Consider the following 26,333-nt stretch of genomic DNA (forward strand, 5'->3'; position numbering starts at 1 on the left):
ATTTAATGTAACATACCATATTCCAGATGGGCTCCACTTTGTCAACCATGAGGTATGACTTACAATGTGAGGTATGACTCAACCACAGACCATTCTCATCATTACCTGGGGCCGTGTTCACAAAGCATCATAAGGCTCTTTTGGAGAACTTTTAAAAAATAGTGCCTCCTAAGTTTTTGGTCTAGGAGTCATTTACAACAGATTTTAATGCTAAAACCAGCTCCTAAATCTGTGAAACACTAAGAGGAGGCCTAAGTCACTAAGAACAAATCATGACTGTAACAGCGCTAAAGAAGTGAAAGCTGTTTTGCATCCAGTTTGGTTTTCGTTTTCATTTGCAGTACAATGTAGTGTCACACTTCTAGCTGTCAGACATGGTTATTCTAGCATAATAACTGACTCTGTTTAAATGCATTTTACAAGCCACAATACATACAGCATAAGAGGCTAACAATTAGCCAAATATATACTTTACTAGTCAGTATATTATTTTTGGTTTCATGTTAAATCAGTAACACTTTGCCTACATTATTATTTAAAATCTTTATTTGAATATGGCTACATGATTTGTACCGCCCACAGTATTGCTGTTATGAATTTGGAGACAAAGACCCATCCCCTATCAGCCAACATCTGTGGGCACAGTAAGGATGATGTCATCCATTGCAACAGGGTCAACCCTGCCCTTTCTCTTAGCTTAAGAGTTCTCCCCTTGTCTGCCTCGTCAATATGTGTCTAAATGTGTCTGTATCCACTACATGTTTAAATTTATCTGCATGTTCTTCTTCATGCTCTTTCATTTTCATTGATCATTTTCTGTTCGTATGGTTGGGTGTCTAGTGTGACCAAATAATGACATCATGTGTTCTCCTGTAAGTGTTATGTAATATGTAATATATAATTATTTATTTCTCCCACTTTATACTGATTTTTCAATATAGAAATGAAAGGGGGGGGGGGGGGCAAACAGACAGGCAAAGAAAAATAGACAATCAAATAAGTTATGATGAATAAAAATAGAGCTGAAATGTGAAAAAGCAGAAACATACCATCAGCCCAACAAATAGAAGATAAATTTAATTGTGTACATATCTGTTCTGTGGTCGGTCTAACAGAAACCAGGTTGGAAAGCACACTGAGCGTTAATAGTTAAGATTTAATGCCTCTGTGCCATTATCCTTTTACTATTTTGATATTCAAGAAAGATCCCCAAAAACCTAAAAACATCAACCTTTCTAAAAGAAAGACTTTGACTTGCATTTAAGAGCACAACTCTACAGAAATCTGTTACTTAAGAATGGGAAGGGAAGTATCCAAAAGATGAAATCCCACCCTCCAATCCCCCAATAGCTCTGGGCCCAGCCCCCTGCACACACATGTTCCTGATTTCCAAAACACATTGTAATCTAGTCTCTGTGCGGATCCCAGACCTGCAAATGCATTCTGGGATTTGGAAATATTTGGGTGGGCAGTGTAACAAGGACAGCATTCTCTCTGCAAACAGCTGCATGTATCATTATCAGGTATAAAGGAATACATGATCCTAAGGGACAGAAGCAAATACGTCCCTGTGGTTTATGGAGGAAGCATTGTTTTGAGCCCTCTGGATCTGAGTCCTTTGCATTTGGATATTAAAATAAGTGGGATTACTCTTCCCAGAAGAGATTACTACTTTTCCAGAAGTTTCCAGATGTGGGAATACAGTTAGCCTCTGGTGTTGTAGTAAATGTGTGCTTCTTTGTTTTACTCCCCAAACATATTGTTCATACTCAACTTTGTTAACTTCTGGTATCAGGTTGTTAGAGAGGGTGTGTGGTCAAACAGAACCTGACTCACTGTTCCTGGGAGCTATAAAAAGGATTCAGTGGCAGTTAAAAGCCAGCAGAGCACTTTTTTTTTCTAAGAACGCTTTACCTTGATCGGACATGTCCAAGAGTGTGTACGTCTCTAAGGCTGCAGCTGTGGCCACTGTGACAGTGGCAGCTTTGGCTCTTGTCACAGTCATTGGATTGGTCATTTTCCATCTTATCCGAAGCCAAGAATGCTCTCATCTATTGTTGCCAACAGTTCTGACCACCACTTTGGCCCCAAATGGACAAGCACCTGATATGAGGCTGCCGGGAAACCTGATTCCAGAGAGCTATGAGATTTATCTGCGGACGCACCTGTACACCACGTTGGACAACCTCAACGAGCAGAACTACAACTTTTCAGGAAACTCTACAGTGAAGTTCAAGTGTGTGACTGCTACCAATACCATCTACATTCACAGCAAAGATCTAAATCTAGTCGTTTTAGGTGTGATTGAGGAAAATAGGAAAAACATGCCAGTTAACCAGGTCCGCCTGTTGGAAGACAACAGGGAATTTGCTGAAATAGAGCTTGCTGACACTTTAAAAGTTGGCAGAATTTACTACCTCATCACTGAATTCATGGGAGAGTGTAAAGGATCTAAAGGAATTTTCCTCAATCATTACAAGGAAAAGGGAAATAATGAAAGGTAAGATTACATTTTTGTTGAAGAATGTGCACGGTTCCTTCCTTATCAAATGTATGAGTTTTTTGTTGAGGAGTAACTGAGTTTAAGGAAATGACAGTGAAAACAATTTATGAGGACTTCACCTGAAGGTACAGTTATTACCATGTTCCCCTAATATCTATTATGACTAGCATAGATCTTCAGGCTCTTGAACATTTCAGTACATTAATGGTAGGTGGCAGGGCAACCTCCATAAAAGCATTTGTCTTATCCTGGGGTTATAATGATTATCATGCGGGACATTGAGGGATGTTCTTGTAAAAACAAAAATCAGCCCCATACCGTGTGATAGAACATTAAGGGCATGATCTACAGAGAATTTGTAAATCATAACATGTGCTCACTGTCAAGAATGGATAGAAAACATTGGGGAAAAATCTCCAGTTGTTTTTTGTGTGTTTTGTCAAATTGTCGATTTGCTTCCTGTGGTTTTGTTCTTTATAAAATTCTCAAGACAGAATAAAAAAATGACGGTATACACTTTTCAGCTTCGTTAGGAAGGGCGTTTATGTGTATATGTACCACACATGCATGTATTTTTTTTGCAATTCCTTAATTTCTTTTTCATATCTAGTTTTACAATAGCATTCATTGCAGCTAGTAAAATGGAGCCCATGGACGCAAGAAGAGTGTTTCCCTGTTTTGATGAGCCAGCCATGAAAGCTGTGTTTAACATCACTATAATCCACAGGAAAGGTTCTGTAGCTTTAAGCAACATGCCACAGAAAGGTAAGAATCTAATCATGTATCATACTCTCTTGTTGCCTATGAACATAATATTTTTTCAGTGTTACAAATAATACAAAACATCCAGTGTCAGCTGTTGCTACATCTCTGTCTCTGACTTTTCTGCTATTGATACTTGTGTGTGTATATATATATATATATATATATACACACTCATCGACTACTTCATTAGATGACAGGAGTGGCACCCGGTGTGGTCTTCTGCTGCTGTAGCCCATCTGCTTCTAGGTTTGACGTGGTGTGCATTCAGAGATGCTCTTCTGCATACCTCAGTTGTAACAAGTGGTTATTTGAGTTACTGTTGCCTTTCTATCAGCTCGAACCAGTCTGGCCATTCTCCTCTGACCTCTGCCATCAACAAGGCATTTTCGCCCAGAGAACTGCCGCTCACTGGATATTTTCTCTTTCTCGGACCATTCTCTGTAAACCCTAGAAATGGTTGTGCGTGAGAATCCCAGTAGATCAGCAGTTTCTGAAATACTCAAACCAGCCGGCCTGGCACCAACAACCATGCCACATTCAAAGTCACTTAAATCACCTTTCTTCCCCATTCTGATGCTTGGTTTGAACTTCAGCAGATCATCTTGACCATGTCTACATGCCTAAATGCATTTAGTTGCTGACACGTGATTGGCTGATTAGATATTTGCGTTAATGGGTGCAGTTTGCAGTTGAACAGGTGGACCTAATGAAGTGGCCGGTGAGTGTATGTTGTGAGCCCCATAATGTTTGTGACAAGGACATATGTTTTCTTGATTTGGCTCTGTACTTCATAATTTCAGATTTGTAATCAAACAATTCGCAGGTGGTTAAAATGCACATTCTCTGCCTTTATTTATGGGTATTTTTTATACACATTGACACTTTTTATACTTACTTTAGCTCTCCTATTTCAAGGCACCATAATGTTTGGGACATATTAATGTCATATAAATGAAAGTCATGTTTAGTACTTTCTTGCATGTCATTTTAATGCATTATAAACTGCTTGAAGTCTGTGCCCCATAGACATCACCAGGTATTGAGTATCTTCTCTGGTGATGCTCTGCCAGGCATGTACTGCAGGCATCTTCAGCTCCTGCTTGTTTCCAGGCATGTACAATTGGATTCAGATCAGGTGAATGACATGGCCAGCCAAGATTTATCCAGTTTTTTTGCTTTAGCAGTATATGTTTGGAATCATTGTCTTGCAGTAGGATGAAGCGCCAGCAGATAAGATGCTTCTGTACACTTCAGAATTCATTCATTCATTCTGCTGCTATTAGCAGTAACATCATCAGTGAAGACTACTGAGCCAGTACCTGTGGCAGACATACATGCCCAAACCATGCTTCATGGATCTTGGGCAGTTCCTTTTAGCTTCCACACTTTGCTCTTGCCATCACTCAGATGCAAGTGAATCTTGGTCTCATCTGTCCACAAGATGTTTTTCAGAACTCCACAGGCTCTTTTTGGCAGTTCTTAGTCAACTTTAACCAGGCCATATTGTTTTTGTCAACAAGTGGTTTGCATCTTGCACGAGCGTCACTAGGGGGGTGCGGGGGGTGCGGACCGCACTGGGTGACACCATCAGAGGGGGGTAACACCTCAGCTGACCTCAGCTATGTTTTCTGCCGTTTGAACTTTTGGGAATGTTCCCACTCCCAAAAGAATGATAGAAAGTTGGTCTTTCTCATTGATGTAATGGCAGGTGACTGCCAGATAGGCCTCTATATGAATGGGTGCCCACATGTCTGATGTTAGAGATACTGCAGTCACCTTCTGTAACTCAACCCGTAATTCAGCCTTGGCCTTCTCCTCGCTCTCTTGGTACTTGTGTTCAACCATGTTCTTCAACACCTGGTGTGTTGGCAGAACATGTGTAGGATCCAGTTTCTCTACAAATCCCTTAAATCCTACAACGTCTAATTCACTGAAAGGTTGTGCGCCTTTCACGATCATGGTGACCAGTGCCTCATCCAGCTATTGTTTCTTTGATTCTACTACAAAAGAAACAAACATATTCATTATTTTTTTAAATAATTATTTTTAAACATCATAAATATGTATTACTCTACATCTTTGTTTGTTTCAGTATGGGAATGACCACCCTTAAAATAAAGGACATTTGGATTTCTCTGCAATTAATAATTTCCCATCATGATTGCAATAATTTGATGAATGATGACTAAGATTGCAAGCCAGAAATGAGCAACTTCAATGATACATCAGTACCAGTACCAGGAGATCACGGGCTCATATTTTACAACTGGAGTGAATTTAATGAAACATGTCATTGATGTGTTTAATGGCATTCTATTTTGCCACATCCAGATGCAACCACCACTAATATCTGTATGTCTTGTATCTGGCCTATTGACTGGCAGTGAATTCTCATGCTTTGCGTAATACTGCCTCAGCCCTGACAACATATTATTGTTGAACGCCAACCACTGAGGGCACAGAAAGCACTGGACCTAAGAAATAAAAATGGTAATTTCTGAAGGAACTTAATGCAAAGTCACCTAAAACATTTTAGTGAAAAATATAAATATAATATGCCCTGCGACAGATTGGTGGCCTGTACAGGGTGTGTTCCTGCCTCTCACCCAATGCATGAATAGGCTCCAGCACCCCCAGCGACCCTGCTCAGGATAAGCAAGTATAGAGAATGTACTCAAATAAATGCTCTACTAAACTCAAGTTTAATTATGATTCTCCAGCTTTCCAATCTACAACCCTCGAAGCACCATCGAGCATTAAACCAAACCAATGAGTTGGTTGTGTGACGAAATGAAACTTCGAGCATCATTGATCACATGCTTCTTATCATACAGCTCAGTGCTTTGGACTAAACTACTTCACAATTTCTATGCATACTCTGAAGCAGTGGTATCAAGTGTAACATCACTAGTGTGGACCTGTCTGTCACCAGCTAATTGTACAATACAGTGTCTAATTTATTGTTTTTGTTTTTTGTGTGTGTATTGTAGTCTGAATTTATGTTGTATATGTTCTTCACTGGTTTTCTGGGGATTGTCTGCACTTATTTTGTAAATAAACCTAGGTGAACTGAAATTCTGTCTCTTGCTAATCTTTACTGCTACAACCGCCACTGGACACCATTGCAGGTACAGTAAGTACTGAATCTTGGGTTTCAGGGCCATAATTGCAGTGTACAGTACGCAGGTTCCCTTTTTGATAGACTAATAACATTTTGTATGTTTTTTATTTGTCCAAGTGAGTTAATTGTATACTCAGCTGCATTCATTGATCATTCCGGTCCTGAATAATAAGGAAAACCTGCATGCCATCTTTTTCTCCAGGTCCTGAATTGAAACCACTGATTTAACATGAAATATATGACACTAACTTGTCCTCATATGCCCCAACTTTCTCATACTTTTAGACCAAGTTGAAATGGAAATTGATGGAGAACAATGGTTAGTCTCCGAGTTTGTTCCTACTGTGAAGATGTCAACTTACCTCTTAGCCTTCACAGTGTCCTGCATGAAATCCAAAGAGACCAAAAATGAGAGGACCATGCTAAGGGTATGTTCATCTATCTTCATTCTGACCTCAAGGACTGCTTTCACATCAGATTGCCAGCACCACAACATCTGACTCAACTAATTAACAAATTGTGGTTGAAGACCTTGATAAGTAGAATCAAATGTCTTAGTGCTGGGCGCAAATAAAAACCAGTACCCACATCAGTCTTTTTTGGATAAGATTGTACGTACCTGGTCTAAATAATCCAATAATTTCAGATAAGATTGGACGCCCTTGCTTTAGACTGGTCAGATACTCTCTTAATTCCTTCCTTCAGTCCTCTTTCCGTGCTACATTATAGCAAAGCACATCCAAAGGTTTTATTTGGCCATGCCCAATAATACATTTTCAGATTATTTATATAATTGTAATGTTCTGACTGCAAGACATGGGAGCTGGCACATTCAGTAAGAATAGAGAGCTGGTTATCTGGAATCTCTGCTCAGTCCGTTGAGCCATCTCTCAACTCTAAGATAGCTAAATTTCTGTGGATCCATTCCACAAAAATCCATGGATCCATGGATTCAGGCCAACTTCTCCTCTTCATTAGCCCACCATTTTGCATGATCTGACCATTTATTGAAATATCTTGACAGGTTCACAGATCACAACTGAAGAAGGTTCTTGTGTCTGTATATGAAATGTAATTACATAACTTACAACAGCTAACATGACACAAACAGCTTGCATGTACTATAGCAGCAACATACAACTTATATATATATATATGTGCATACACACACACACACACATGCAAAGAGCATCACCTTTCAGTCATAAATGATTTTACTGTGTTTCTTTACTGTAGACATGGGCAAGGCCTGAAGCCATAGCTGCTGGGCATGTGGATTATGCTCACAGTATCACCAGAAACATTCTGGACTTTCTTGAAGAGTATAGTGGCATTGAATATCCTTTGAGAAAACTTGGTAAGCCAAAGATTTTTCATTGTATCGTAATGACTGAACTTGTGTATATATGTTGATTTTGAAATTGTATGATGCAAAAAGCAAAGGTTTCTTGCAGAGTACTAGCTAAAATAAAATCGTAAAAAAATGTATGGCGCATATCTGAAGGGGGATTCCCCCCAAAACAACATATAGCTCATTTAACAGATCAAGGCATAACTGATTAATTCTCTCTAGGCAAAGGGGATGTTCACTGAAGTGACGTCAGATTGTACTCACTGCTGTTCCAACTGTAAACAGTATTAACTTGCAAGGTAGCTAGCATAGTGGACTTATTACTTGGTCTTCTGTGCTCTCCGTGGCCCGTTTTCGATGAGGATGTCCTTGGATGAGGTGGGGTATCCATAGTACAGATACAGGAGCACATTAGCAGGACAGAGACCATGGTGAAATCACTGATCACCAAAACAATGCCAAACCTAATACTAAACACATTGACGCTAAACAAACATGTGTTGGCCTACTATTGTTAATATGAAGAAAAACATGTCTACACAAATGCCAAGACTCACTGTCTATAAGTCATTAATTTAAACCTAAGCTTGCAATTAAAAATACTGAAATCAAAATTAGGCCAAGTTACTATAAACAATATTGGCTAAGACCACTTTCTCTTCAGATGGCAAAATGAAAAAACACAGGGCCAGGTTACTTGAAATAATTCCGAAAACATTGGGAAGCACTGCTTTAGAATACAGCTTATTTAATTTGTGTGGGCTAAGATAGCCAATATTGTTTATTGTAACTTGGCCTAATTTTGATATGTCCTAGATTGTGCAAGTTTGAATTAATGACTTATAGTCAGGTGCCCTGTATGTGTGAGTAAGTTGGCATTTTTGTGAGATGAAAGCATGTTATTCTACAGATATAATTTCTTCTTGTACTGTGCTTGTTATGAGCAAGTTATGATAGTAATGCATATAAATGTAGGCTATGAGAGGGACATGCATAAATATAAATGCATGCAAACACACATTCTAGATGAAAGAAACACATAGTCATGGATTCAGCCATTTTTCCTTTACAGTGAATGACAAATAAATGAAAGTGTTGGAATGGCACTGTTGCCTCACAGCAAGAATGTCCTGGGTTTAAATCCAACCTGGGCCTTTCTGTGTGGAGTTTGCATGTTCTCCCCGTGTTTGCTCTGGGCACTGCCGTTTCCTCCCACAGTCCAAGGACATATACATAGGCTAATTGGAGACTCCAAATTGCCCATAGATATGAGTGTGTGAGTGAATGGTTTGTGTGCCCTGTGATAGATTGGTGGCCTGTCCAGGATGTATTACTGCCTGTCACCCAATGCACATTGGGATAGGCTCCAGAACCCTCTGCCCAGGATAAGCGGGTATTGATAATGAATGGATGGATGGAAAACTGACACTACCGCACTAATAAACTGAACTGAACACATAAACCTATATTTTCTTTCTTTAGTGGCTAGCTTGCTAGCAAGTAACGTTATCCTCTCTCCAGCCAAGTAGTAACGCCCAGCCCCTCCGTTTGTATTCAGTAGAAGTGGCAACCTGTGACTGGCATTGTCTAACACCTGCCCATGGACTGCAAGTACTTGCCTGTTGTAGTCTTTAGTAAAGCAAGTACTTGAACATGCGCATGAGTTTTTAGCTAGATCTCTGAACTCGCTGCAGATAGAGAGCTGGCTGAGAGTGCATTTTAATCAGGAGGGCAACTACTCTTCTAGTTTGTATTACAATGGAATTCCCCATTAAATGAATATTGATTCCTGTGCAAATTTCTCTCCTTTGTTTGTACAGATGCCTTTTTGTTGTTGCTACCTTTAAGACAAGGGGTGTACAACTACCTTTAAGATAAGGGGTGTAGTCTGGGACAGCAATAGTTTCTGCAGGTTTTTGTGGTTTCCCGTTAGCCAGACTTTGGAAACTAGGCATGTGCAACCTTTAGCCAATCAGTGACCTAAATTAAACACTTAAGCACTGAAACACACCAGAAACCAGCATACAGACACCTGCAAATTACAGGGCCCTAATTGCCATTTCTACAGTTCTGAGATATTGCGATTTTCGTGTCAGCTCATTGGTTTTATAAATGAAAACTTCCTGAAAACCGGAATAGCAGCCAGATGTTTTACTTTTTACATTTATTGACAGCACACATGTAAATCATGATTATTACAGAATTAATATACTGTATAATTTGTTTTCAACTTAGAACCCTGTAATTCTTACATCACATTATATCGGCCCTCCAGGAGTTGTGCACCTCTGTTGCAGGTAGTTCACTGGTGCACAAGAAATCATAACTGTTGCTTTTAAAAATGATGCATTGGGCTGCTGGGTGATATATCCTGTGGTTAAAGGTAATTAAATTCTGGATAAGATGTTCATTGAATAACAAAAATCCATTTCACATTCTAACCAATTACTAGTGCATCCTGCAAATCAGAAGTGAACATGAAGTGAACATCTATATAGAAGAGAGAGTTATTTCAGACCACCATTATTCGTTTAAAAATGGCATACTTTACACCGAAAGGAAATATAATTACGTTCCTGTTCATGAATTTGATAAAGTAACTATAGATCTTTATCTCATAGCATAATGAATGATTTATGATGCATTATTAGAGCATTTTGCATACTATCAATCCCAATGTACAACAGAATTTTCATTTCTTTTTTGCATCCATCATAGATCAGTTAGCCGTGCCTGAAGTATCTGGTGACATTATGGGCATGGAGAACTGGGGTCTGATCATCTACGCCGAGAACACTTTCCTGTATGACGCAGGCCACTCCGCCACACCAGATAAAGAGATGACTGCCATTATTATAGCTCATGAACTGGCCCATCAGGTATTTCCTGTGATCATGCCCTCTTAGTGAATGTTTTATAAGCCTCATGTACCATTACAGAAATCATAAACACGAGGACACCATAAAAAAACTACAACAATTCCTTCAAACAGGGAAAATAATCGGTCTTGGAAAAATGTACGTATTAGAAGCATGACCATAGTATATAAGTTTGTAGACATGATAATGGGTCTGTTTCACAAGATGGAGACCTAGACCGGAAATAGGTTTAACTGTCTTCCGGTGCTGGGGACTCCCTGTATCTCAACACATTGGAACCCTGGATTGGGAATAGAAGCACTGTGAAATTATTGTCTCGTTAGCCACATACCAGGTTAGCTAATTAGGCTACACATGCTAGCCTTTCATCGGCCTACTTACCTTCAAAATTAAAAATAACTTTTTCGAAAAAAATTGTCAAGCTTTGACCACTGTCAGTAATTAGCTATTGTTTGCAGCAATGCATGAATCCCTGTGGTTTGAGCTAGCTAGGTCAAATAGTGGCAAACTAGTAAGCAAAATTACAATTGACAGCATAATGTCATAGCAGATGTCATAGATATTTGTATCTGATATTATTGGTTCACAACTAGATCTTTTTTTTTCAAACAAATTGAATATATAACACATTATAATGAACTAACTGATTACATAAGCAAATTAACAAAACATCAGTAATTTTCCTGTATTTGTCGTCCCATTCCAGAGGGTTTATATCAGGAATTCCCCTGTCAGGGGAACTGGTTAAGTGAACGACTGCTCTGTAATCCATGCACAGTTCAGTGACCATATACAACTTATGTACTTTACAGCCATGCTCCTTGTAGACTATTTATCAATAGTAATAATCAGAGTCACCAGTTGAGTCTTAAGTTGACCAACCAGATCCTAGTGTTGACATACATAAAACAACTCGACTATAATTTCATTATCGAATCGTGTCAAGTAAAATCATGCATGGATTCTTCTCTATGAACTGATTTTTAGTTTTTCATGCTCCATTTTGTGTTATACCAAAGAAGTTATTTAGCTTGCTGGCTTGCAAGCATAAACTGAAATGTGGAATCACTTTCAAGATCAAAAGAGTAAACTGCTTTGTTTTGTGAATACAGGAAGTCATTTTAGAGTCACTGCTGTGAAACTAGTCAAGCCAAAGCAGAGTTCCCACTGTGCTTCAAAAGCCTTGAAATGTTCTCATCCTAGAAAGTCAGGTTATGGAAAGAGGTCAAATATAATGTACAAGTATTAACAGGAATTTATTACACTGACAGCTGTAACAATGTCAACTGACCTTGGTCAAAGAGCCAAAACTGGCCAGATCGTTAAAAGAAATCGTGTTTTCACATGCTGTTAACTCTTAACTCACTGGCTTGGTGTCAGATACTATTAAGTTCAGCAATATCATTCTATCCTCTTGACTTCACCACTTCTTACATACAGTCAATGTGACTGCATTGCTTTCATATTTAGACTGGCTGACTAGTGCCTGTGATTAATGTGGTGGTTGTTTCCTCAGTCACACCCACCATGCCTACTGCACAAATATTAAAATCAACACCCTATTGTAACACATGTAGCATGACACACAGACAATACAGTCATACAGCTCAAAACACATCAAATACCCCATGCCTCATCAAATGTATCTATAACTAAGCTGGTCTTCCTTTTTCTCTTTCCCTAAATACAGTGGTTTGGAAACCTGGTTACAATGAGATGGTGGAGTGACCTGTGGTTGAAGGAGGGGTTTGCAACATACATGTCATACCTTGCTGTGGACAAAGTGGAGCCCACTTGGAATATTGTGTGTTTCATTCTCTTTTGTTTCCATAAGTAATGTATTGCAAAGCAAGTATTTCCCAACTCTTTATTCTGCACGTTGTTTCTCATAGGTCGGGGGTGGCCAACCGTGGAGACTCAGGCCAAAATTAATCAAGGAAAAACCTTTGCGCTAATGCAGCTCTATTGCGGGCGCACATAGCAACACAAAATCAGTTCGCCAATACTGGGTCTCACTATGCAATCAACGACTTAGAACATTCATGGCATGCATACACGTCCAGATTACAAGGTGCCAAGCATTTTTATTTCATTGTATACTCTACTGAACACACACACACAAGAAGACAACTATTTGAATTCACAATGGTGTTTTCATACTGCTTGCTGATGACAAATTGGCCAATGGAAGTCATGCATCATTTAAATAAAACAAATAATTTTCATATTAACTGATGCATAGTATATTTTATATAAAGAAAAAAGTGTGACCTTGTAGAGACTGCTTTTGCATTCGAAAAGCAGTCACAGTCCTTTAGTAAATGTGGCCGTTAGTGTCTACTGATTTTAGATGTTTCTCTTCAATTAACCTTAATCTATCCATTGCAGCAGCAGATTGCACAGTTAATTATTGATTACTGATTTTATGGATAAGCTAATTACTTGCATAACTAGTGCGTTGTACCAGTATTGCCACTATTGTGTTTAAACTGGCTGTTCATTTTGTGGTTGAAAAGACAAGCAGACCTATCAGTTCTCCAGGACCAAGATGGAGCTTGCTGGTTATAAGCAGTCCTTTCTGAAAAGTTTTTTTACATCTGTTCCTTCCAGAAAGATCTTATTATCGCTCGGGAAATCCAGAAGGCGATGTCTATAGATTCAGAGGACTTCTATCATTTCCTCAGTGACAATGATCTACAAACTCCTGATGACATCCTGAGTCTGTATGACATTATCACCTACAGCAAGGTCCAGTTTTCAATTAATTTCAAACTGCTACATTATTTTCCCCTTTCTTTTCCAATCCTACTGCTTTTTAACATTACCCATAAGAATCTTATTGTTTGTCTGAAAGAGCTGACCAGGCATTTCTGACTCCATATCCTTTCATTGCTTTTATGTTGACATGTATACATATATGTGAGAGGGATCAGCACTAATAGGTTTGTGGTAATGCCTTTTAATTACTGCCTGACAGTATGGCTTTCTGATGTCGTCTCATTGTATATCCTCACTCTAGGGTAGCTGTCTGTCTGTGTCAATGTTTTACTTTGCCTTTGCTGACATTTAGGACTTGGCAGAACATGACAAGACTTCCCTATTTCTCCCCTTTCTCAATGAAACACTGATAAATTCAGCTAGCAGGTTACTTAGTATGTTCAGAGTTAATTCAACACTGACAGTGTTGACTCTAAGAGATAACACACTGGACGTGTAGTGTAAAATTCAAATCAAGAAAATGTCAGGGGTGGCAGTGTAAGGTAATAGTTAGCTTATTCCCAGCTGGGACACAGTTGTTGTTCCCTTCAGCAAGGTGGTTAACCTGCATTACTTCATTCAAATATCCTTCTGTTTAAATAGAGTGTGTGAAAAAGGATAGGCACATCTGCTAAATGCCGAAGTGTATTATTAATGCACTGTTGCATGAAATGGCAAGTGGTTACCACTGCTGACAAAATAACCTTTTGCAAGCCTAGTAAGTAAGAAGCAACCCAACTAGCATCAGTCCTTAAGCTAGATGATAGTTAGCTAGCTTAGACCTTACAATTTACCAAAGGGCAGAAAGCTAATTGATTTCTTTCATCCTACCGCCAAGACAACGTTCAGGGTCTTACTGGTCTGAATTTGGAGACAGTTAATGACAGAGAGCTTGATTCAGCAAAATCCCATACTTTTTTGGCCTCCTTGGAAGTAATGGGATGCGCTTGATTAGACAAATATTTGACGTTTATATTTGTCCAACAAAACAGGATTTAAGCTTTGAATTGAGACAAAATTAGTCTATAAGTCCAGACTTTTGTCATACTGTATGTCAAAACAATAAATCCAGTGTTGTGTCTATCTCTAGGGGGCAGCAGTATTGAGAATGCTGGCCAATACTTTGACAGAGAGTGTCTTTAAAGAGGGTGTCCAGGTGAGCAGAATTGATTTTCCTTTTCCATTGAGCCCCATAAACATGGCCCAAAGAGTTGAAGACCTGTACATATCTGTTTATTTTCTATAGCCACAGCTATCAGGGTTCCCACGCTTACCTATACCACAATTTCAATGACATCTAAAATACTTTCAAGGTCCCATTCTTCCAAATTCACAAAAACTGCCAGCATTAATGGAACTAAATTAGTCTTGCCTCTAGAAGAGCTCTTTTTAACCATGATCCCATACGAAACCTTCTTGAGTAGAATGAGGATTCTGATCCAGGATCAGCTTTTAAGGTTATAATTCATTGAAAATGGACTTAAAGTTCTTCAGGATGGCTGCAACATCTGTCAACAAAACATTTAGGCACTCTAAAGCAGGGGGACTCAAGGTCAGTAATACTTCTATTTTTCTCTTCTGCCTGATAGTCCATAGTAAAGTCGCTCATTGGCCAGAGATAATACTGTCCTGATGTGGCAGGCTTAAACCTGAGGGGAGGAATGAAAACCAGCATTACTGCGGGCCCTGAGAGCCAGATCTGAGTATCCCTGCTTCCATGGGAGCCTTGTGCTATTACATGAAATTAATTGCAATGTTATTCATTTCTGTAGTCTTATCAAGGGCAACAAAAATGGCATCATAATCTTGTAGCCTTACAAGGCTACATGTAAACTGCCGTATTTAAAAGTAATGTATAATTTTATATTTACAATCCGAAGTCCTGTGACAACAGTTTACTCTCACCACTGACTGATTAACCAATACAATCAGAAAGTCAGCTTTTCACCCATGTTTAACTAGTTTGTGATATTCAACCAGTTGGGTCCATTGAGTTTGCATTCATGGAATATAAAATCTATCTCCCCAGTCATTTCTAAAGGCTTATCAGTACAATAGCGCTGAAACACAAGACCTTTGGAGTCACTTACAGAGGGTAAGTTCAAAACGCAATATTGCAACATCTACATGTTTAGCCAAACACACATGCAGAAAAATTTAAGAAAAAATTAATTCCTGTTTTATTTCAAGGTAGTGGACAAGAACAGTCTTGACATACCTGTTGCAGAAGTCATGGACACCTGGACAGAGCAATCAGGCTACCCTCTGATAACCATCAACACCGCATCTGGAGAAGTGTCACAGGAACATTTCAACATGGATAGAGGACAGTCAGTCTTGACCAAGAAACCATTTTTAACATCACACTAGGACAGATTAAACTAAGAGGACAGGAACTTGAAAAGAGAAGAAAAGTGTTGTCCAAACACAGTAAAATGTCCTGTGTTAATTCAACTCTGACAGAGTACATACGATCCATTTAGGACCATGTCCTCTGTAAGAATTCATTTAACATTGAACATTTTTACTGTGTGAGACTGTCCATGTCTTTTTTTTATCTCCTGGTGTTTGAAAGTTGGCATCTAGGTTTGGCATCTGCCATTGGATGAGAATGACGTGGATTTTTGTCTAGTGTTAGTTCAACTTGACAGAGTGAGCTCCATAATGTTTGGGACGAAGACATATTTCTTCCTGATTTGGCTCGGTACTCCACAATTTAAGATTTGTAATCAAACAATTCACATGCAGTTAAAGTGCAGATTCTCAATATTTGTTTAAGTGTACATGCCAGAAGGTTGGCAAATACACAAAAATGTCTTTGTCCCAAACATTATGGAGCTCACCGTATGAGTCCATTTGGGACGGTATGGTCACTGTAATCCCAGATACGCTCACTTTACTAGAAAATTGCATGGGAACCCGTTGCCTAAAACCATTTGAGCTTTTATGGTTAAACATAACTGGTTAAGTAGTATGCACTATGAGTCTGAATTGAATAGAGGGGACAGATCAATACACTAAACATTTAAGTTCAATACACTGAACATGCAAATTCAATACGCGAAACATTAGTAAACACTACTCAAAAATCGTTAAGTTCACATTCATAATTTCCTACACACTGTTAAAATTAGAACAACTTGCTGGCAGCTATCAGGCAGCCTCAGGAACATATCGCTACACTGCTCCCCGCCTTCCACAGAGTCTGCCCTCATGCTCACATACCACTCACTGGCTGCCACCCCCCCCTGTCCATCTGGGCCCCTCATCCACTTCTGACACCAGTGTCACGGCAGGGATCTGGTGAGGCTCAAACCTGGGTCTCCGAAGGGAGAGGCAGCTGCACTAACCACTGCGCTAAATACAAATTCAGCAGAGCATTTAGGCTTCCAGTCAGGTGGACCAAAATGCTACAATATTCTTTTCAAAAATGAAAACTCCTACAAAAATTGTTGATTAATTTCACCTTCAACTGGCTGTGGTCAGCAAAAAAACAAATAAATAAATAAATCAGGTAACAAGCTGATTGGTCCTTTTTTGCACTAAAGGAACATCGGTATATTTTGGATTACAGTTAAAGATGATTGCTGTAATATTTCATCAGTCATACAAAAACATTAACACAAAATCTATGGCAATGTGCTGTATACAGCACCAACAGCAGTGTATTGCTTATTATACAGTAATGTTGCTATGAAAACAAATTCTTAACAGGACATGGTTGCACCTGGTTACACCAGTCTAACGTTAGCTACCTTCTTGAGAGCACAGTTTCCCAGTGTAAAGAATTTTTAGGTTTCTAGCCCTGCAGAAACTTATTATATCAAGTAATCTCTGCCTAACATGATTATTATACTGAATATTTCACCTGAATATTGCAAAACACTTAATTTGGTTTAGTAATGGGAATGAGTTCCTCTAAAACAGAAAAGAATAAGTAATGGCTACTTAATTACCATTATTACCCAATGCCCCAGTGCAGTGACGGGGACACTGTGCTGTAGGAGATGCCATCTTTCGGATGAGACGTTAAACTGAGGTCCTGATTCACTGTGGTCATTAAAGATCCCATGACAGTATTCGTAAAGAGTAGGGGGTTCCCCGGTGTCCTGGCTGAAATCCCAGATCTGGCTCTCACAAAAACTTGCCATCTAATCATCCCCTGATTTAATTGGCCGAAAAAAAAATGTTCTCCCCTCCAGTGGAGCTGCTCAGTGGCCAACAATAGAGGATTGTGGTTGTACTGGGCAGCTCCCAGGTGTGAATGTGTATGAGTGTGAAGCAGGGCGTTGCTGCAAAAGAGCGTCCGTGCTCAGCAAACCTACCCTGGGTAAATAAAGGTTAAATAAAAAAATAAAAATTGTTTAATTAAAGACAAAAAAATAAATAAAAATTCCACACTTACAGTGTACTCTATAAGAGTTGATTTAACGCTGAAAATTTTGCTGTGTACTCTCTCATTTCTTATGTCTATGTCTGTTTGTTCTCTATAGGCAGATTTGGCAGATACCAATAAAAGTGATGAAATCAGGCTCAGGAGAGATTGAATCTCATTTGCTGACTGTGGATGGACCAGGTAAGAACTGAGCTTATTCAGGAACACTGGAACAACAAATGGTGGTGATTTTTCTGAATTGGAGTGCTTCATTAATGTTACATGTGAGTACACATGAATGAGCATGTGGGACAATACATGTTTTAGTGAAATATTTTATTGTTTAAAACAAATCTAATGCTCTTTGACAAGGGCTTTGTTATATGCATTAAAAACTTCCATACCCACCTTCCATTCAGTTTTCTGCCTGTAACTGAATTTATGTTTGAAATTGATAATACAAGGATGTTTGAATGCCAGTCATGATGCCTGCAGAAATATGATATCAAATGTGAAATTAATAAATAATGTTGATAAGCCTTGTAATGAAATTGTAGTGATGTTAAAGGGGATGTATCTGCGGGGTGAATGACTACATGGGAAAGCTCTATTACTTGGAACATGTCAGACCTAGAGAAGGCTGAATTTATCTGACAGGTGCCCTGTTTGCTCACTAGTGTCGAAGCCAGTGTATCAGTGTGAGGAAAATGAGTGGATTATTGCCAATGTTAACTGCACTGGATATTACAGAGTTAACTACGACCCAAAGAACTGGGAAAAACTTCTTCAACAGCTGGAAACTGATCACCGGGTAAATCCTGCACACAGTCATCTTGATATCAAATTGCTTCGAGGCTTTCAGGCAGCAACAATAAATATTCCGCTACAGGATCATTTTTGAAAAGCTGTATTTACATACGCAAGTTAAGACGTTTCTCACATAATCACAGTGAAAGCAACATAGCTGTGTTGTAATAAGACTGGTTGTTGTCACTTTTTCTGATGATGAGAAAGACGCCCCCACCCCCCTGTAACACAATTAAGGTAAAGCATAATTTATATCACATAAACCTGAGTTTGTCTAGTCTTTTTTTTAAATGTGAAATTACAACACAATAATATGGGTATAATTACTTAGAATGTTAGGTACCACAGTCATTGCAAAAATCATTTTCATATTTTTTTGTAAATAATGTAGCAATCAACATAAAATTAGGTATCTTAAACTGTTATTTGGATATGATTAGACAGCGATAAATACAGCAGACCTGACCTAAGAGCAGCTTTTAATATGGACAACCTTACATCAGTGATCATTGGTGCAACTAAGAATAATAAGATTAAACATAATAAGATTAAACATGAGATTCAGTGTTGCTGAAATAGGTGCAGACAGAATTGGGGTTGAACCCCAGTGCTGAAGTATAATTTAAATGGATGTTTAAGGATACCAGTGCATTGTAGTGGTTAGGGACTTATGTTTGCAACTCAGAGATAGCAGTTTCTAGTCCCAGGTGTTGATACGTAATGTACAACAACAGCTTCAAGTAGCAAGGTGCGTATTTACACTGAATTGTATTAGTAAAATGTCCTGTTCTATCAGTGGATTGTATTAGGGAAACATGAAGAACAGGCTTAGGGTCCTGCATTTTTCACACATTCACCATTTTATGCATTTCATATTTCAGAAAATACCTACCCTCAGCAGAGCTCAACTAATTGATGATGCATTTAATCTTGCAAGGTCAGCTCAATGGTCTCTTCTCTTCTCTGGATAGTGTCTTCACATTATGAGTTGATAGTGATTTTGTAGTGATTTAACATGTTCTCAAGAAACTTTAAAAATGCAAATATTGTTAGATTCATTCTTAAGATTTACAGCCAAATTAATCAGAGGTCTAAGAATGGCAAATATTAATTGTAAACCTTAACATATTTATTGTTATCTCTTTTCTTATCAAGATTTGAATATGTCAATATCACCCTGGCTTTAAACACCACCAAGTATCTGTTGAATGACACAGAGTTTATGACGTGGGAATCTGCCAGAGAAAACCTGTTTCATTTAATCCTCATGTTTGACCGTTCTGAGATCTGTGGTGCCATGAAGGTCAGTCAATCAACTAAAGCATCAACTCGCCATCACACCACTTCAATATGAAATACATGTGACTACTGTATAACATAATAAATACAGATAATGTGTTTCCAGGCATATTTAAGGAAGCTAGTAGGTCCACTTTATGACCATTTTGAAAACTTCACAATGAATGCATCCATCCCAGACAGTCACACTGCCCAGTAAGTGTTATGTTTATCTTTTTGAAAAATTAAGGTTAACATAGAAAATGACTTATTTTGGGGGACTCACTTTTTATAAATCACACATTTATGACGTACAGTTAAATATTTACTGAAGCAGGATAATGCATTTAGAAGTTACAGTTGAATATTTGCTGAAACAGTATCATGCATTTATACAGCTGGATCATTGCTAACGTGGTTTGGTTTTTGGGCCTTGAACTAGGCTCGTATAGCTTTTAGAATCAAATTGACAAGTTACAAGTAGGGGCTGTATTTTCTGGCTAGCGCATGGCATGTGGTGTGCCTGTGCACTGGCGAAGTGGCATTTTTCTCACACGGACGCACTGACGCACTGGAGCTTGTTTGTAAATTAAGGGGACTCGACATACACCGAATTGGGAGGAGACTCGTGGTTGGGGGTGTGTTATTGAAGATTTTAGTATCAGAGTGGTCAGTGATTCACAGCTGTGTAAAACAGGTCTATGGTGCAAATTATAATCAGAAATTATCCCCAGTCTCTTGTAAGATTTTTAAAAAGTTAATGCTGCTGTCTTCTAATGTTTCATATTGCTATTGAAGATGAACAACTTTTCTGTGGTTATCATCCCTTGAAAATGTGACATTATTCACTTCTTGAATAAGTCCAAGTCTTAAAACACTATGTGAGATGGTATGGTCTAATTATATGAGAGAATCCTATCACAATTCAATGTGTTTTTCTTCTGAATCCACAGGCTTAACCAGATTAATGCAGTCACACTTGCTTGTGCCATTGAACTTCCTAAGTGCAAAAAGATGGCAACTGATCTATTCAACCGGTTGAGGAAGGACCCAACCACAAATCTGTGAGCAAACAATTGTTTTGTTTGACAGTTGGTGAAAATGTTTTAAATACTCAGGCTGGCTGGCAGTGAACAGCTATATCCAGTGTTCTGATCCTGCTCTAAGTTCTCAATATGTTTACTTACCTGTGTGTGTGTCTGTATCTGTGTCTGTGCATGTGTGTGCATGTGTGTGTGTCTGTGATTATTGATCACTCGATTTATTCTATTTATTGTTAATGTTACAATATTAAAACCAAGTATCAGAGGGGTAGCATGAAGAGTTCATAGCCAACAGCTGATTTTCCACATCTTTCTTCATATAAACTATGGAGAAAGAAGAGTATGTGTGACAAAACGCATGCATAGACACATAGAGAAAGTGTATCAATAATCAATATCAAGATCTCAGATAAAGCATTAAAAGGTGGAAGCATTTTAAAGTTGTATTTGTCACAGTGAATGTGATGCATATTGCAGGATACACCCCAACCTGAGGCTCATGGTGTACTGCAGTGCCATAGCTTCAGGGGGGGAACTGGAGTGGGACTTTGCCTGGGAGATGATGAAAACCTCCCCCAGTGATCAAGAAAGAAAAAGGCTGGCGGAAGCCCTGGCTTGCACCAAGCATGTCTGGATCCTCAACAGGTCAGAATGGAGACATCTCAAAACACTTAATTACATCATGACTCTTTCATAATCTCTTTGGTAATGCTGTTTTGTTGTAAATTAATATATACAGTGCTATAGACATGGGCCGTCCAGGGTGGCACATCTAGCTATAGCACTATTCCTTGGTACACACTCTCAGAAGGGGATCCAAAAGGTTCCTCTGTATTTCCACAGAGGAACACTATCTGGTTCAGTCGTTCTTTGCGGTGTTATGACCTGGTGTAGGGCCAGACCTTAACAGGATGAATGATAAGGGAAATGAGTGGGGAATGGGTAAGGGAAATCTGCCTTTCCAAATCTAACTGAAAGCTGGCTAGTCTTCAGAGGGCACTGGGCACGGGGCGGCTTTGAACACTGAGCTTTGGACAATTACTTACTTGGTGTGTTACAACTCCACACAGAGTACCTTAAAAAAATAATAAAGGAAAAATAACAGAGGAAAAGTTGTGTCCCGATGGAAGGATTTGTAGTCCAACTGGGAACACACTAACTAACCGGAGCACTATAGGATGAGCATAGGGCAAAATGAGAGTCGAGGTCAAGAACGAGCGAATGGTCGAACACGAAATCCAATCAGCAATCATTACCCACTGCACACCAAGCACAAGTTCAAAGAGCGAGTCTCCACTGGTAGCTGACAAATGGTGGCTTTTTCAGAGCCAAGTAACCAGAGACGGAAACGGCCAATCAGATGACGAACTGAAGAGAAGAAACACACACACGCAACAGAGACAAATGTAAACTCAACTTACGACAGGGGTCGTAACAGTCGGTACCAAAATGGTTTCACTCTTTTTAGACCAACCATAGAGGGTTCCATAAAAAGGTTCCTCTATGGGGATTTACCAAAAAAATAACAATTTTTTCACAGAGTGCAATGGTGTACCCCAAATTGTGAACTGAATCCTGACTTTAGCTGTGGTGGCAGTTCTCGGGGATGGCACACGATTGGCTCTGGGGCCTATAGAGCGTGGGTTTCAGTTGGAAGCCTGGTCCTGCCTCAACACAGGAGTAGTAGCAGCTCCTCAAGTGCCTTTAATCCGCCTACACCAGCTGCACCTTCCTCTAGTGGTAACCAACCCTGTTTCTGGAGATCTGCCATCCTGTAGGTTTTCATCTCAACCCTAATTTGGCACACCCAATTCTGCTAATTAGCAGCTCAATGAGATCTCTAGCTCTTGAATGTGGTCTGGCTTTGTTTGGGTTGGAGTGAAAACCTACAGGTAGATCTCCAGGAACAGGGTTGGTTACCACTGCCCTAGTACAGTGACTGTGCAGCTAAGCTGGGGAAACACAGAGACAAAAATGCAGCCTGCGCTTGTGAGAATCCTCTACAGTCAACAAAGGATATTACAGCTGTAGTACAGCCTATAAATATGATGAACATTGGGGAAGGAAAGTAAAAATAGAACCAAAACGTTGATATCCCATTCTTTGTGACAGGTACCTGGAATATACTCTGAACCAAAATATAATCAAGCCAGAGGACTTCATTTTCACTGTTGACGTTATCGCCAACAACGTGGTGGGGCAGTCCCTTGTTTGGGACTTTGTCGTATCCCAGTGGCCCAACATCATCAAAAGGTGAGCTTCTGCTGTTTTTGTAGACGGAGTGGCTTACAGAGTCCACACATTATGGGGTTCGGTTTCGGTTCTAGAGCATTTCTTATGTGGTCCACACTGAAGATCATAGCTGATCAGTGCATCTGTTAACCAGCCAATCCTCCTGTTCTGTCTGTGCTGGGCTGTGCTGTATGTTTTGTATTGTTTTGTATTATACTGTATTTGCTATGGTATTATGTTGTTGATTGTGTGTTTTTATACTCTTAGCACAGTCATCATTGTTAATGAGAATTTGTTCTCAGCTGACCTTATCTGTTAAAATATATTTAAAATGAAATAGGCAAGGAGTGGCATATTTTTGGATTTCAAAAAAAATTGGAATTCCTTTATAAATGGGTCTTGCTTTTTACACCCAGATGCTGTTTAACATGAATGGGATGGCTTTTTTCAGGTTTGGGAACAAGTTTTCACTTTATCCCTTAATTCATGGAATAACACAGAGAGTTCCTACGAGATACGAAGAACAAAAGGTAAAATTCATTGTAACATAACCCAGTTCATTACATGCATCAGCTCTATGATGTCTGTAAATTCTCTAGTTCTCTGTTGCATTCTTCCCCACCTTTACTTAGTTCTGTGTTTGTTATTGACCTTATTTTGGAAGGGAGCATGTTCTCTGTGACAATGAGAATGAGTTTTCAGATGGTGAGGTCACAGTTAATTCCTTAACCACATTCCATTTTGATTCCTTTGCCTCAATGCAGTTAAGGAAGCTAGAAGAAATCTACAACGAAATGTCCCTTTACCACTCTGGTGACAATATTTTTGAGACCGTCATAAAGAAGAGCCTGATTAACATCCAGTGGGTGGAGAAACACAAGCAAACTGTTTTCCAGTGGTTTCAAAGGGAGATTTTGCAAGGAAACAACGAAGTCTGACACTAAATCCTAGTTTCATTCTAAGCAAGACTGATTCATAAAACTTCTGGATAAACTTTTCCTTTTTCATTTTTTGTATGCTTACTGCTCAGTGTTAGCAGCTGTGTGTAGGAGTAGCTAGTGTACATGTTGTCCTGGCTCCACTAAGCTCATATTTTATAAGTTTATCAACATTATTTGTATGTTGTGTGCAGCCAACACTAATATACCACATTGACTCTTTTTTATTTTTGTGATCATGGGATAAGCTGGAAGGTAGGAATTTTTGGAATGACAGTACTGTATACCTGTTCCCTTTTTGATGCATATGATCAAAGTTTTTATCAAATATGATGTGTTTCATTGTTACTTTCACACTTTAAAATTCCTACAAAAGGAAGTCTTAAAAAGTATTTAACATTTGTAAATACTGTATTAATATTCAATTATATTAAACGTCCACTGAAATTAGTCTCAATATAAGGAGGTTAATGTTTATAATAGGCTTTACTGCATTCCTGAAAAAAATACATTAAAAAAATATTCATTAAATACCCATAAACTTCAAGGTCCTAAATTGAGCTGTACATTTTCATACTCAATATGTCAGATTTCCTTGGAAATAGAAGTGATCCTTTCAGTAGCCATAGAAGCAATATTGTCCTAAAAGAAAAATAGGTGTGGGTTTATCAAATCAAGCCACATCAAATTCTCTCATGTTGCACACAGTACACCTGTGGTTGTGGTTGCTGATTGTATTGCACCAATTTATCCTTGGAAACCGGCACCAATCAGATCGATTGACTGGGGATGTCAGTTCCACTGGTACGGAATGTAATGGAAATCCTATGCTTTTCAGAAAAAAGGCAGTGAATGCATTGATATCAAATGATCAATTGAACTTGGGTGCAACAGTACACTTTGAGGTTGACCATTAAACAAAGGAACCAATGAGGGCAGGACTTTCACAGTTTTATCATGAATGTTTTGTTTGTAGTTTTGTTTTGTTTTACCTGAAAATTAACAAAGAATGGGAACATCCATTCATCCGTCCATCCATTATCAAGGCAGGAATACACCCTAAACAGGCCACCAATTTATCACAGGGCACACACACCCTCAATGGGAATATTTCCGCAGAATTCTAGAAGGAGTGTTTTCAGAATTTTTGCGACACTCCTGGCCATCATACCACAACACCATGTAGATGTTGATACTTTACATTTATAACAACTTATTGCAAAATACACTACATAGCCAAAAGTATGTGTGCACCTGGTATGCAATATCTCATCCAAAATTATGGGCATTAATATGGAATTGGTTCACTTTTTTCTGCTGTAAAAACCTCCACTTTTCTGGGAAGGCTTTATACTAGATGTTGGAGCATTGTTGCCATAAATTGTTTCCATTCAGCCAGAAAAGCATTGCGATTGGGCACTGATTGGGTGATCAGGCCTGGCTCACAGTTGGCTTTCCAGTTGATCCCACAGGTGTTGGATGGGGTTGAGATCAGGGCTCTGTGCAGGCCACTCAAGTTCTTTGACGCTGTTCTCGACAAAACCATTTCTTTATGGACTTTGCTGTGTGCCCGAGGGCATTGTCATGCTGAAACCTACAGTTTCCCTACAGTTTCCCCAAACTGTAGGGGAAGCACAGAATTGTCTAGAATGTGGTTGTATGCTGTAGCATTAAGATTTGCCTTCACTGGAACTAATGGGCCTATCCCAAAGCATGAAAACAGCCCCAGACCAAGGGGTGTCCAGATACTTTCGGTCATATAATGTATGTTTTATAACAATAATGATTCAAAAAAAATATTACCATGTGCTCAAATTAGGCTAAATGTAGTTAGTAAACAGTGTTAATGAGGTGCTGCTCTGCATTTTGGTTGCACGGATGTAATAGGTATGGCTAACTTAATGATGGATAAGATTAAACATTTTGTACTGTGTGACCAAGTAATAAGCGTGAAAACAATTGTTTTTTGGATATGGAAATTGCCATTTTGTGTGCATACTGATGACTTAACTGTCACAATGTTGAACCAAACTCCCAAAGGCATAACAATCTTAAATATAGTCTGAAAACACCACCTCTTCTCTCCCTTTATTTTAAAGTTCTTCAGGCAGACATCTTGATGTTGGTACTTATTTTCTTTTCCTATGTTGTGGTGCTGGCTCTTTTTTTTTTCTTTTTTTTCAAAGTAAGGCCTGCATTTAAAAAAAAAAACATTTGTGTCAGTAACAAGTAAATGAATGTGCATACACAGACTCCAGAAGCTTTGACGCACACAAGTTGTATT

At 38.9% G+C, this 26,333-nt stretch overlaps 1 protein-coding gene across 1 annotated transcript; it reads left to right on the forward strand.

The window, feature by feature from the left end:
- The first annotated feature begins 1,440 nt into the window (after positions 1–1,440).
- Positions 1,441–26,123, forward strand: LOC135254960 (aminopeptidase Ey-like). The gene is made up of 20 exons (XM_064335593.1): positions 1,441–2,500; positions 3,114–3,268; positions 6,675–6,817; positions 7,626–7,746; positions 10,459–10,619; positions 12,310–12,423; positions 13,230–13,367; positions 14,467–14,532; positions 15,406–15,471; positions 15,567–15,706; positions 17,870–17,952; positions 18,429–18,562; positions 19,440–19,495; positions 19,714–19,861; positions 19,964–20,052; positions 20,790–20,900; positions 21,357–21,524; positions 22,992–23,132; positions 23,563–23,641; positions 23,876–26,123. The coding sequence occupies exons 1-20, from the start codon at positions 1,926–1,928 to the stop codon at positions 24,047–24,049; spliced, it is 2,862 nt and encodes a 953-aa protein (XP_064191663.1). The 5' UTR covers positions 1,441–1,925; the 3' UTR covers positions 24,050–26,123.
- The last annotated feature ends 210 nt before the right edge of the window (positions 26,124–26,333 follow it).

Source organism: Anguilla rostrata, chromosome 5 (genome assembly GCF_018555375.3).
Source record: "Anguilla rostrata isolate EN2019 chromosome 5, ASM1855537v3, whole genome shotgun sequence".
NCBI lineage: Eukaryota > Metazoa > Chordata > Actinopteri > Anguilliformes > Anguillidae > Anguilla > Anguilla rostrata.